Below are 14,377 nucleotides of genomic sequence, written 5' to 3'. Positions count from 1 at the left end.
CTCACATAAGTAGAAACGGACAGTATTTACCTTGTTTTAATTGGCATATTTCACTTCACATCATGTCTTCAGGTTCATTTATGTTTTAGCATGTGAAAATTTTCTTCCTTTTTAAGACTGAATAATACATAGATGATATGCATTAATATTATATTAAGTTATATTAATATTATATTTTCATGTATATAATTATAATGTTCATATAGCTTTGAGCACCAGGAACATGATTCCAGTCACTTCAGGATTAGATGAGTGGCAAAAAGGACCCTTCGGCATAATTTCAGTTTTGATCAGAAGAAAGAAGAATAGTTTGGGATTTCCTCCAAAGAAAAAGAATATACAAGGAAATATATATAAATATATATACCATATACATACATACATATATAAGGAAAAAATATAAATACACATATAGCACATCTTGCTCATTCATTCAATCACCCATGGCTGGGCAGTTGGGTTGCTTCCGTCTTTGACTGTTGTGAACAGTCCTGCCATGAACTTGGGTGCCTACATATCTGCTGGTGTCCCTGCCACATGCATGTGTTGACAGGAGTGGGAGGATCATATCTGGCAGGTTGGGACACTGAGGACAAACTCCTTAAGTTCAGGGTTTCACACAGTCTTCCATTGAAGGGGTTCCTCATTGCTATAGACCTGGCCACTCCCTGACGCTTCCAACAGCAGGTGGATTCCCCATGACCTGCCTCAGCGCCCCACGACCACCACCCCACACACACATAGGTTCTCCTTTCCCCCCACACAGCTTAGTGGCTCTGTGGAACATTTTCTCCTCACAGTGCAGCACCTTCCTGCCCCCCAGCTGAGGACACTTATGCATGACTCAAACCCCTATAAATAAGCACATCTCCCAAAGTCTTAATGACCTTCAAAATTGGAAAGAATTTAATTGGAGGGTAGGGGAACATCTATTGGAGATGGATTTTAAAGGTTACCAAAACATTTCTGAACAATGTGTTGAATAGACAAGACTGAAACTGTGGTTTAGTTTCCGGAAAAGAATTCCTGACAGGCTTATGTATTACAAAGCCCTTGATATCACTGAGGGTAAGTGGAAAAAAAAATGACAAGTGTTTCCAATATATATGTGGCTTTGGCACTGATTTCTTTGTTATCTTTGAGAGGAAAAAGAAGGGAAAAAAGTCAAATCGGAATCCTGGGTCATCATGCCCCCAGTTGAGCCCTCAGGATTGAGTGGGTTTCCAGTGTGAGTTCATTTTTCCTGGGTTTTTAAGGTTATCAATGCATTCTGAGGGCAAGCCTTGTTTCTAGTTTGCAAGAATAACAGTTTCTTGTGAGAATGAAAGAAATAAGCAACAGAATCATTCTGGGCATTTTGTTCTGCTTTCTGCGGCTGTCACCTCAGACCCTGCTTGGAAGAAGGTCCCGTTTTCAACGCCTGGCAGAGCCGCCCCTGCTCTTCTCACGGTCACATTTTGTGGCTGTGGGGAGGGAAGATGTTTTCCTCTTTCAAAGGCGTCATCCTCACCTTCCTGAGGACTGCCATGGTTCAATGTGATATCAGAACCAGACAAGGCATTTCCACCCTAGACAAAAAGCCAGCATGTTTCCCAAGTTTGGGGACCATAACAACAACAATAATCTAATAACAATCGCAGCTAACACTTATTCAGAACACGTAGCAAAACCTTCCTCTAAATCAACATTTACCGGTTCAACTTTGGGTCCTTCTTGCTACCTGTTCTTTTACACAGAATACGACCTGCAGCAACATCTTGTGTGTTAAGAAGTCTCTGGATCTCAGTGACTCGGCAGGTGGGGCAGAACAGACTGGGCACTGACATTGATTTTTAAGTGGTCATTCACCTTCCAACTTCCCAATGGTTGCCAAGTGACCGGCCGCAGTCTCAGTTTGTGTCTCTCTTAATGCAGGGGTCCTCCTGCCTGGCTTCTACACAGGAACCACCTCCAAGGAAACCTGAGATGTAATGTCCTGGGGCCACAGCTCTAGTGAATACTGATTTTCTTATTTGGTTTGATTCATTGCTCTCATTTGTTTGAGCTGACAATGGGGGCCAAGAACTTGACAGGCCTGTTCTTCCTCCACTTCCTGACAGCCACATAATTTTACTACCCATTTTATAGGTAGGGAAACAGAGGGTTTGAATGCCTAATTTTTCAAGGACACACAGAGAGTGGCGAAACACTTTAGAATCTCTTTGCCCATTGAGGAGCATTTTTGTTTTTGAGACAGGGTCTTACTCAGGTGAACCTCGAACTCCTGAGCTCCAGTGATCCTTCCGCCTCAGTGCCCCAGTGCTGGGATTACAGTCCAGTACCACTGTGCCCAGCTGAGAAGCTCTTGATGTTATTGACAAACTCAACTAAGACTAACCTGCACAACATGTGGATGGCTCCTCTACACACACCTGCTCCCCAGCCTTTGCCTGATAAGCCTCTGGACAAGCACATTGTATCTTCTAGCATAGCAGTCGGAGTCTGGGAATGGACAATGCTTCAGGCTGTGAGAGTTTGTGGGCACTGCACTTTCCTCAGGGCCACCAGGGAGCATGAGCAAATTGTATTATCAAATGGCATCTGGATTTTATTTCATTTACACAAATCCTGTGTTGTTCATGAGTGAACCTAACTTAGGAAATGGAGACTTGGATTTGGGCTGTTCAGCAAACAGGCAAGTCCCCTCGGGTTTTCTAAGCTTTGGCAAGTTAAACACTATGGGTTCTTGTTCCTTGCTATTCAATTATCCCCAGGGGAGACCAAGAGCTGTCAGAGTTACCAACCAGGAGGAACTGGGGGCTGCAACAGAATTTGTCCATAAATCATATGCATCTTTCTGGAATCAGAGAGAGGTCTTCCCAGGGTCCCCAAATCCCTGCAATCAGTTTCAAGTTGGGTAGGAACTGGAGGGTTTCTGTTTTTACCAGCCCAGGAGTACTTGAGTTGGTGTAATTTTTATGATGCCCAGAATGTAAAATATGAAACTGGATACACACTTCTGAAAATAGACTGAAGAAACCATATTATAAAAGAAATTAGGCAGGCACCTCAAGCCCACTTGACAAATTACGTCCATTTCATGAGGACAGGTACTGCTTTTGAGAAACAAACCAAACAGCTAAGCCTGATGACCCTGAAACCACACAGTGTTGCTACTTGAGCAGGAGATAGTCTCAACCAGGCCCATTTCAGGCTCCTCTTGGCTGCGTAGATAAATGACCAAACGAAACCTTATCAAGCAGTTTCACACTAAAGGCTAAATGGCAGACTGATCTTCCTTTCAACGTGGCCAATACACAAGAGACGATCATGATAGGTGACAGCTAGGAAGAGGGCCTCATGAGGCTCTAGAGTGGATTTTCCCATTCTTGCTCCCAGCTGGTCTCCAATGGTGAGCAGTGGTTGCAGAAGACAACCAGGGTACAGCCAGCTGGAGGCTGCAGATCTTACAGTCACCCTACAGAATGTCTAAACAATGTATGGAACAAACAGGGTCAAAACCAGGGGGAAAGTCAGACTTGCATACACACCCCAGGTCCCCTGCTGGTCTAAGATATTCAGGAGATCTGGCCTCCAAGTTAAGAAACTCTCTTCCAGGGTTTCTCACAGAAAACCATCCAGGAGAGCCAGAGTCTATCTGATGGCCTCAAATCTGGGAGAGAAATGAAGAATTCTGACATCTTGCATACTAGCTAGCAAAGCAACAGAGCACATTTTGCCTTCATTTTTCATAATAGAGTTGTGTGTGTATAGCTGATGTCTCAGACCAACTGAGAAAGGTGTCATTTGTGGTGTGGCTTTATCTGCACACAGCTCTGTGAAGCAGGCACAGTGGAATGGCCATTGTGATCCTAAGAGGATATAAGGTAGAGATTCATGGAAGTGATGAATTGCCCAAAGACCATACCTTATATGGTACATAGGGGCACTCCAGTGAGGACTTCCCATCCCATTTCTGACCCTTTGATGTACTGTGCTTTTCACTCTGCCACACTGATAGTCAGCTAGCACCACAGGCAAAACTGTCACTCCGGATTACCCACTAAGCAGACCTGGAAAAGGACTACATTACACTCTGTGAGTTGAGTATCTGGGAAGGAGCTAGAGTGAGATAGTGAAGCTGCCCCTATTGGTTGTGAGGTACTTCACATTGTGAGATTTATGAGGGGGTAGTCATGTCTGGTTTGCTTTGTATCCCTGGAACCTGTGCCAGGGTCTGGTGGAATAGCCATTTGTGGAGAAGAGAAGGGAAGAGAAGGGAAGAAGGGGGAAGCTGGTGTGGCTTCCTTGCACATCACTTCTCTGACCACAGCCTCCACTTCTTTCCCTGGGCTCTTTCTTCCTGGCCCTGGTCTTGTTTTTTTTTTTTTTTTCCCCCTTGATCTCTCTGTATCTGGAGTCATCCCTTTGAAGTTTATGCCATAGTTGAGTCACCCGAACAAAGTTCTAATCCTCTGTCTCAATCACCTGCTAGAGATTTCTATCTGGTTGTCTCTTTGTCACCCCACAAGTTGCATGTCCAAAGCCTGAGGTCAAGATCTCTCCTCAAAACTTGGTCCCACCTTTCAGCTTCTAGGGCAGTGACGCTGCTGTTTCTCAACTCACCTGAGTTTGAAAATTCATTTATTTTTTCCTTCTTTCACATTCATTCAAGTGCTTGTGACTTCTCCATTGTTTTTTTTTTCCTCTCCATCCCTATGGCCCAAACAAGTATAACGTCAAACTGACTTCAATCAGTCTCTCTCCTTCCGTCCACTTGGCTCTAGACCAGTGTGCTCTGCCCCTGCTGCCATTCCTCTCCAGCTCGAGCCCACCCTGGCTCTTGAGCTCCTGTTACAGTTCCATGGAGCACCTCTGGCTGACCACCTACCAGCATGCACTGCCTGCTCTTGCCAGCACATCTCACTATCGTGTAGGTATGCCAAGCTCAGCCTCACCTCAATCTAAAAGGTTACACCTTTTGCCAAGAATGCTTTCTTTTGTCTACCTTATTCAAATTCCTGCTAGCCACACGCTGGAATGGCACCATTCCAAAGGACTGTCACATTTTATTACTTCAGCCCATCTCTTCCTCATTTTCTGCCTAGTGGGTCAATGTACTGAAAATAAGGTAGAGTCACAGGGAATCTCTGTCTTATATTTGAGTCTGACCCAGTGCTCCAAGGTTGCATGTTCCCATGCTCCATTAGTTCCTTTAATGGACCAGATACCAGCAGACAAGAGCAATAAGCCCCAGTCCAGGGCAATGCATCTCTCTCCCACAGTTGGATTTACTCTGGTGCTTAGTCGTCAGGTTTAGTTTTTGTCTCACATGTTTGTCTCACCAGAACTTGGATCGAGAGTCTAAGGGTTGGAAGTGGGGAATATGTAGGTTCAAAGGGTAGAAACCACTCCCCACAAAAACTCAACTCAGAATATAGAAAACAGCTTTCTTTTTATAGCAGTTATACTATCTCATCAGGATGTTGGCCTTGGACTTTATTTCACTTTAGTAACTAAAAATAAGCTACTGTGAAATGCCATCAACAATGTGAACTCTAATTGTGTAGTTCATGTTGGAGCCTAAAAATCCCTCCATATTTCAGCCTTCATGGAGGTATTTTGAATGAAAATTGTCATTCAACCATTCGGTTACATTTACCTGCCACACAAAACTATAAGCGCACACAGATTTCAAATAGTGTCAGAAAATAAGTTTTTGCTTTACAAAAATACCCTCCCAGAGTTCTTCTCAGTCACCTTAGAGAGCAACATAGCTAAAAACACCTGCAGCGGAGGGAAGGACTCAAATGTACCCAGTGTGACACAGACTTAAAACATGGTCGGATCATCCCAAGGAGTACACAATATAAATGCTTTATTGCCAGCACAGAGGTTTTTTTTTAAGTAAATTAAAAGAAATAAATCTTCATTTTCACATTCTATATTGCAGTTCAAAGGTAACTAGTTGGTTAATGGGTATGTTCACTTGGACGCGCTACAGGAGAAGAGAGGGGCATTCAATGGAAGAACTCAGAAAGCCGGCATCTGTCAAGGCATCGGGCTGCTGAATGCACTTTCATTTGTAAATAACAGCAAGGAGAGGTTTCTTTAAAACATCATGAATACACGAGGGTTATAAATAGAAAACTGGTGCAGTTAGAAAGCAGAAGGCTATATATACGTTGCCCATACTCCATATACTCTAGGTTATGTTTGGTACTTTTAAATAAATGATCTTCATCTAGGTTAGAGACTGGTTTGGAGGTGGCAGTTGGAAAAAAGGCAAGGAAGTTAACACAGCAAACTGGGGGATTCACAGGATAGCAGAGGAGTGAAGCTGGGAGAAGGAAGCTGGCCTGCTTTGTGTCTCCCCCTCTGTAGGCCGAAGCTTGCTTGTTGAGAGACAAGAATGGTGTGTGGATGAGCCACGGGGTGTGACAGAAGAGCTCTTGCATGGCAGTCATGGCACACTGGCATTCTGCAAACGGAGAACACCCTCAGGCTTGACCAGGCTTTCCAAGTTGCTGCCAGTGCATTCAGGGCACGTGATTTGGGCACGACAGGCCTGAGAGACACCTGCAGCAACAGGAGGTACAAGTGCTGGTGCACTGACTACAGAAAGAATTCACATGATAAGAACTGTCAGTATTGGAAGTCAAATTATTTCTGCAAGGAATCCAACCTGAGTAACTTCCCAAGCCTACTGGAATTGTTTTTTGGTTGATTTTAAGATAAGTTTTGGAAAAGATATTATTCATCTAAAAAAACAACCACTCCTTATACCAGAACAACCAATAAAGAATTACACACACCCACACACACACACACACACACACACACACACAGACAGCAGAAAGCTCAGAAGCCATGAACTACACACGATGCCCTCTCATCTGCACTGTCCTGATCTTCTTTCACATGTGTTATTTATGGACATTAAAAAAAAAAAAAAAAACAGGTTGGGTCAGGAAGATCCCAAGTTCTGACCATGCAGAGGGTCTGAAGTGCACCAGCTCCTGGCATTTTCAGTCTGGTCTGGCTCTTAACTAAAACCATTTCATGTTTTACTTTGAAGAAATGGATGACATGAAATGGTAATTTGGCTGCTAAACCTTGGAAAATTGTTCCTGGTCCAAACATCTGCCCCAAATGAGCTCAGCTGAGATCTCCTTGAAGGAGAAGGAGGGGTGGAAGGGCAGGGAGAAATTGGAAGGAAGAAAATGAAGCTGGCGCAAAGGCCCCCTCTCTGAGAGGGAAGTTCTTTGTGACAGCATCAAGTAAGCAGCTCCCTTACTCCGCGGGATGTGCCCCACAGCTCCGCCCCTTGCCTCTGCCCCACCTTCCCCCATGCTTGGTATCTGATCCCCTGCAGAGTGCCTAGAAACCTGCCCAGCTGCTTTGTTTCAGCCGTGCAGCGACCTGCCTGCTACATGTCATCATCTCAACCTTTAAAGAGGGACCATGGTTTGGTTCTATTCTTGACAGCTGGGCCCTACAGAAAAAGCAGAGGGAGAGTGGTGTGGGCCGGCCTTCGCCTTCCTCCTTGGCCTTCTTAGGAGTTCTTCTGGGGGATCTTTACTGTCACAGTCTTAACTTCTGAGTACTCTCGCAAGCCAAATTCTCCCCTGAAACACAGAAATGAGCAGAATCAGATGCCGGAACACAGGAGCTATGGCAGGTGGTGGCGGTAGTTCCAGAAAGATGCAGTTTGTCACCTGTGACTACCTAAGGATTTCAAATAAGAATTCCTAATGGATGGGACATCAGGCCTTCTTCTGAGAAGCAGAGAAAGCCCTCATCTCAGGTGCAGTCATCATCTATCAAAGGATGATTTGCTTCCATAATACTACACAGAAATGCAGTGATTCCAGCTACTCAGAGAGCCAGGCCCAGAGGGTGCAACCTGGGCTGTGCTCCTTCCTGGCTGCGCAGCAGGAGCAGTGGCAGAACCAGGTCCCTAGTCTCCCAATGCCTTGGTCCTATTCCTCCCTCAGGCAGCACTGGTTCCTCAGGAAGGTGGTATGCTGTCCTTCCCTAAAGCCCTACTCCTGCACATCCTCTAGATGTCCCTATTCTGATGGTGTGCCTAGGCACTATTCACCGCAACAGAAAGAAAAGGCTGAGATTCTCAGAGGAGGATCCTCTCTGCTATTCTAAATTCCTTTGCATCGTCTTAAAAACAATCCTGAGTAAATGCTGTCCATAGTCTCACAGAATCAGAGGAAGGATTCAGGGAATAAAAATAACCAATTAAAAAGAAATTGGGGACTGTTAGTAAGCTTTCTCCTTAAGATTCTTTTTTGCCCACATCGTCTGATCTGGGTCAGGACTCAAAGATTGCCAATCACTTTTCATTTACTGAGATATTACTATAGGGAGCACTATGGTGGGCTCAGGACAAACAAAACTAAAAAACTAGTCCCAGCCTCTGAAGAACTTGCAGGTGAGGGTGCTAGGGGGAGGCAAAGACAGGGGACACAGCTGTTCTCAGTCCTCTGGACACTCTCCAGAAGCCTGCTTGCTATGATCCTCCTTTTAATTTCCACCTCGCCTTTATTCCCTCATTTTCATTTCATTTTAGTTGCTTTTTTTAATTTCATTGTAAAATCAACATGTTCTAATTTTTTTCTTTAAAATATAGAAAGTTTTTCCTCTCTTCTCTTTGAAGCTCTCCTCAGTGAGGTTTCTCCTGACAGCTTGGGGAAAGGAGCTCCCCTCCTCTTCTCTTCCCAGAGTCCTCTGCCATACCTCCACCAGGGTGTCACCACACTGGGGAAGCTTCAGGAGCACCTGTCTCCTCTCTAAGCCAGAGCTCGCTAACTTGCTTTCTGCCCCCACCACACATCATGGTCAGCCTACCAGTGCCTGTCACAGAGAAGGCACTTGATGTCTGTGGAAGGGAGAAAGGAAGCAGGGAGGTCTCACTGTATTGCCCTTCTCCAGTTCTGCCTTCTTGCTATATGGTCTCCACCAGGAGAAAATGAAGGAACACTCAGATGTGTCTGAATATGAAAGGATGAAGAAAGGTGCTCTTTTCAAAGCTCAGTTACTACAACTGGGCTTTAGAAGGCAGACCTGCAGTAAATGGTTCCTACTGGTTCCTTTTAGGGATCTGATGGTCTTACACAGGCTCCAATCACTGCTGCTGATCCTCTGAGCCCTGAGGGCACCTGAATTTACAAAGCCTCCACCCTGGGACATCAAGAGCAGACCAGGAGAGTCTGGTAAGCATCCTGTTCTCTCTCCTCGCCTACACGGTCATTCCACTTAGAGGAATGAGGCGAACAAGCTGGGACTGCCGTACTCATTACATGATTCCCTCATTAACTCCATGCAGGCCTCCAGTCCCTATGTTACCAGCTCAGTTCTGGCTCTCTCTGCGTTTTTCCCTGCCCTTGGGCAATTCTAAATTGTCTCTTCATCAAGGACACCAAGGACGTCATGTGTCTCCTGTTTGAAGTGAGGTTACTCCCTTCTCATTTCCTGGCTTGTGCATGCACTTGGGGCAGACCCTGAAACACACTTTCCTCCCACTTAGATCTCTAACTAGGTTGTGACAAATGTTAGTAGTCTACCCAGTAAGAAACTCGTGGTAGCTTTTGAGCGTGAATGTTGGAATTTTTGGGTGCACGAATCAGTGGAAACCTGGAGGAGTTTTTTCCTGGTTCCTGGGCAGGAATGGATGCTCAACCACTTCAGGAACAGCAGGGGACTCAGATCTGCTGTCAAAAGGACTGCCCAGGTGCGCAGGGCACCAAGGGGAGCCAACCAGAAGACTTAAGAGTAACTGAGGCATCATGGCGCAGACAAAGAATCCTGCAGCTGGGGTCAGTGGACAGAAGCACCAATGGCTCTGTCATTAACTGGCTGAAGGACCCCAGTCAAGTCACATCATTCTCTTGGGGTCCAGGCATCTATCTCTCTGAAAGTAGTTCCTGAATGTCAGCATGCAGAAGCTTGTTGAAACTGCAGGTTCTTGACCTTCCAGGCACCAAATATTGTTTCCAATAAGTCTGGAGAGGAACCCAGGAGACAGGAATCAAGTGGTCATTTGGCCCACACTTTGGGAAGCACTGCTCAAAGCACTCTGAAAGCCCTGAAGTTTGGATTATTCAGCTGTTTCACCATCTCACTCTAGAATTTCTTCGCTGAACTTAAATTCCGTGGCACAAACAGTTCCATGGCTAACAAGAACCTCACTGCTGCACAAGACAGGCATCTCACCGCTGAAGCACCTCGATCTCTATGAGGTCACTTTAATAGTTGCACAGCGTAGGGCACAGACTTGCCTGCTCCTCACCAGCCTAGGTTACAGTCCCTAAGATAACCAAATGTGGCATACCCAGGGTGGGGTGAGGAAAAAATGTCAGATTTTGGTGGCTCCCAGCAAGCCATTTTAGGAATCACTCAGATTCACCCATAATACAAGAAAGAATTCATTTAGTGTGTGTGTGTGTGTGTGTGTGTGTGTGTATAGATAGATAGATAGATATAGATATATATAGATATAGGTATCTCCGCACTTTTATTTGGTTGACAGCAGCATTTTTCAGAATGAGGTCCCAAGACCACCTGCATCAGCATCATTCCAGAAACTTGTTAAAAGTGCAGATCCTGGGTCCCAGGCCAGACCTATTGAATGAGAATCTCTGAGACTGGCTTCCTGATAAGCATGCTTAACAACCTTACTCCCCAGACTGCAGGTGACTTCTGGTGTACATGCACACACACACATACAACTTGAGAAACTGATCGAATATCCCTATCATGCTTCTCATTTTCAAAGCCTGTATCTATAGTTTCTAAAATGCTAAGGTTCATAGCTTTCTTTCAGTTTGTGACACATATTTTATAGCTTGTATTTTACCAGCTTTCATTTCAGGAGGAGCTTAAATGAGGAAGGAAAGAAAAGGATGGGAAGAGAGAAACAGGGAATCAGTTGGGCAGGCAGAACTGAGAGAAATATGGCTCAAATCTCACCCTCGGAAGGAGGCCAGCCCATCAGACAACCTGCAGAGGGCAGCCCTCCCCACAGCTCTCTGGGAGTGCTCAGAGCTCCTCAGGCCTCCCTGAAGCCTGCGTCTGGCAGTGCCACATCCCCTCTCCGCCCCTCCTGCGGGTGGGTATGGAGTCTACAGGTCATGAGACAAACAATTCTTCCAGATGGAAGGTTAAGTGGAATTTCTGGGGAAATCAAATGAGATGTAAAGGTACAGGTTCTTTTATTTGAAGTGTTTCCTACCACTCTAGATTATTTAGGAAAGAGAAAATGCATTTGGGGATAAGTAGAGACAAAGAACTAGGCCATTTATATAAGATGAATGGGTCTCATCAAACAGCACCCTTTCTTCATTATTTTTTAACAGCTGTGGGAAGGACACATCACTCCCACACCTAAAAGACAAGTAGAGAGAAGCTGTTCTTCAGTTTCTTGGGCTACTGTTACATGAGGTTCTGACACAGCCAAACAGTCGTTTTAGCAAGGGGACATTTCTGATGGGAATATGCTGGACCAGGGTAATGTCACAAGCCTGGATTCTGGCAGGAGGCTTGCTCATGATGAAGGATGAGAGTTAGCCTGGGAGGCTCCATCAGCCAGCAACCATTTTTTATAAGTATATTTTATGCTGGTGATTCACCCTGTTAATGATCTGTAACAAAACAGTCAGTGCAAGCAGCATTCCCAGAGCCAGTGATGGCCCCAACATTTCAGAGACTGGATAAGGACAGCTACAGAGGCAGGAAATGAAATAACAAGCAGGCTACATTTTAAAGCATAAAAGTGGAAAGTCTTAGCCACGTGAGAGTGAAGAAAAGATACCTAGAATATACAAAACCTTCACCCAAGCTGAAGGAGAACCTGTGTGAATAGGATCCAGATCAGTTATGATTCTGGCTGGGAAATCAGTGTGGGGGCACTGAAGCCAGAAGCAAAGGATCTGAGCAGGACAGTTTCTATCTGGCTGTACCAGAGACAGAAAAGAAGTTGTGGCACTTTCTGGGATTTAGGAAAACATCTGCCACACTTTCAAAGCAACTGGTCACCTGCCTCTCACATGCTTGAACACTAATGGCAACAGATGACACCTTCTGAAGGCTTGCCAGGTATTGCTGGTGCTCAGGATATTTAATGCCAACACTTAACCCTCATAACAAACTTCAAAGGCAAAGAGCCTCAAGATGAGGACACTGAGGCTTGGGGAGATTGAGTAATTTGTCCAAGGTTACACAGGTGGTAAGCAGTAAAGCCAGGATTTGCACCTGAGCAGTATGATTCTCAAACCGCTCTTGGACTCAAAGGTATCTTTACTTACAGGTATAATGGTTGGAGGCTAGAAGAATCAGTTGAAGTATCTGAAGCATGTAAACCTCTGTTCTAGTCTGAAGGGTTCTGTGCACAACCCCCAAATGTCATGCTTACTTTTCATAATGCCTTTTACCCTTCCTTCACTGCTAACCTTGCTTTACTGTCCAAGTTCAAATTTTATTTTTTCCATTTTCTTCTTCTTCTTCTTCTTCTTTTTTTTTTTTTTTTTTTTTTTTTTTTTGGTACTAAGGATAGAACCCAGGGGTGCTTTACCACTAAGTTATATTCCAAGTCCTTTTAAATCAGAGACAGGGTTTTGCTCTGTTGATACTGTTGATACATCTTGCTAAGTTGCCCAGACTGGTCTCAAACTTGCCATCCTCCTGCCTTGGCCTCCCCAGCTACTGGGGTGCACCACTGGGGTTGACAACTTTCTAACCTTGAAAACACATTCTGCCCTCTCCATCAACTCAAGCGTTCCTCTCCTTGAAAGGCCAAAGAGAATCCATATACAAGATCATATCTAAATGCTTTTCAGCCTTTTTCACCAGTTCACAACAATCCTCCTCATCCCTGAGCTCCTCTATCACTTCAGTCTTTCCTTGGATTCTTCTGCTTGCTTCAATGTTATACATTTCATTTATCCAACAATGTTTTAAGTGTCTTAAAGAGCTGCATCTCCCTCCTGAAGACCAAGCACAGTGCTTTGTGCAGTTTGTGCTCAATACTTACTTACTAGTAGATTGATCATGAACCAAATGTTTGCTCAAAAAAAAAAAAAAAAAAAAAAGCTTGTATTCAGGAGTGACAGAAGGAATGAACATGGAAGAGGTTCCATTTTGTCAGTCATAGGATTTAGAAATAGGGTTCAACTCCTTTTGAAAATGAAGGAAAGCATTTTTTTCTTTTTCTGGATGGGGTATGTGTCAGCTCAGGAAATCCCTGGCTACTGTTCATCCACCAAATGCTCAAAAAATTCATTTATATTGAAACCTGCACTAAAATCCCCCTCGGGTCTAATTTACTTCTGCTATAGGGCTATTTTTCAGGTCATTAGCATCTCAGGAGGACTGTCAGGCTCTGATTCTGTCCCTGAAGAGTCCCTGTGTCTGGCCTCCATGATTCCTTGGCTGGATCCACAGGAGTTAAGGACATTAAGATTTACTGAGATCTAGGCTGGAATCTCAGATCTGCCACTTTCTATCTGTGTGACTTGGGCAAGCTACTCAACTACTCTAACCCTTAGCTCCTTAGTAATGTAAGTAATGTAAGTGTATTTATCCCACAGAAACATGGTGAAAGTTGAATGAGACAATGTTAGAAAAGTCAGCATCAAGCCAGATAAACAGCAAGCATTTAATTAATGACAGCTGCTATGGTGAATGTCTGTATCACCCCAGAGTTCATATGTTGGAACCTGATACACAATGTGAGAGTATTAAGAAACGATTAAATCATGAGGGCTCCACCCTCAGGAACAGGATTAGGAGGTTTGCCCATTCAGCCACGTGAGGACTCAAGGTGCCATCTATGAGGCATAAACCCTTCCCAGACACCAGATCTACTGATGCCCTGATCTTGGACTTAGCCTCCAGAACCATGAGCAATACACTTCTAATGCTTATAAATTATACAGTCTAAGGCATTTTGTTCTAGCAGCCTGAATAAACTAAAACAATACCTATCATTGTTACTATAAAATCCTTCCAACTGGTCTTCTTTCTTTAGTCTCTGCCAAGACACCCTTTATATTCTAGGTTATCTTGGCCCTAAAATCTCTAGTAGCTTCTCAGTTGCCATGGAACTTCCTTTGAGATGTGATTTAAAGCAATCTTTCCATTTGTATCTTCAATAGGTACCCCCTATTGATACGAGGCCCTAAGCCTGCAATCTCAAACTCAAAGAACCTATCAGGAGTGGGCAGGTGATATTAAGTGAGGGAACTGGGTGAGGGCAACAGGAATGGTGGCCAACATTCACCCCATAAAGCAATAGGAATTGTGGGAATATGGCAAACTGCAGAGCTCACACCTCTGGTGATTCTCTTATGGGGGAATTGAAACAAGAAAGAAGTCTACATTTTATATG

General features: G+C 44.5%; 1 protein-coding gene across 6 annotated transcripts in view; it reads right to left on the bottom strand.

The window, feature by feature from the left end:
- Positions 1–5,840: 5,840 nt before the first annotated feature.
- The window catches only part of Aldh1a2 (aldehyde dehydrogenase 1 family member A2), a 172,886-nt gene continuing 164,349 nt past the window's right edge, over positions 5,841–14,377 (bottom strand). For all 6 annotated transcript variants that reach the window (XM_047536147.1, XM_047536137.1, XM_047536161.1 and 3 more), the window contains one exon: positions 5,841–7,607. In XM_047536147.1, coding sequence (XP_047392103.1) covers positions 7,535–7,607 — 73 coding nt within the window. In that variant the 3' untranslated portion in view covers positions 5,841–7,534. The remainder of the gene's footprint in view (positions 7,608–14,377) is intronic.

Source organism: Sciurus carolinensis, chromosome 2 (assembly GCF_902686445.1).
Source record: "Sciurus carolinensis chromosome 2, mSciCar1.2, whole genome shotgun sequence".
In the NCBI taxonomy this organism is placed as follows: domain Eukaryota; kingdom Metazoa; phylum Chordata; class Mammalia; order Rodentia; family Sciuridae; genus Sciurus; species Sciurus carolinensis.
This window is presented reverse-complemented; position numbering and strand designations above follow the sequence as displayed.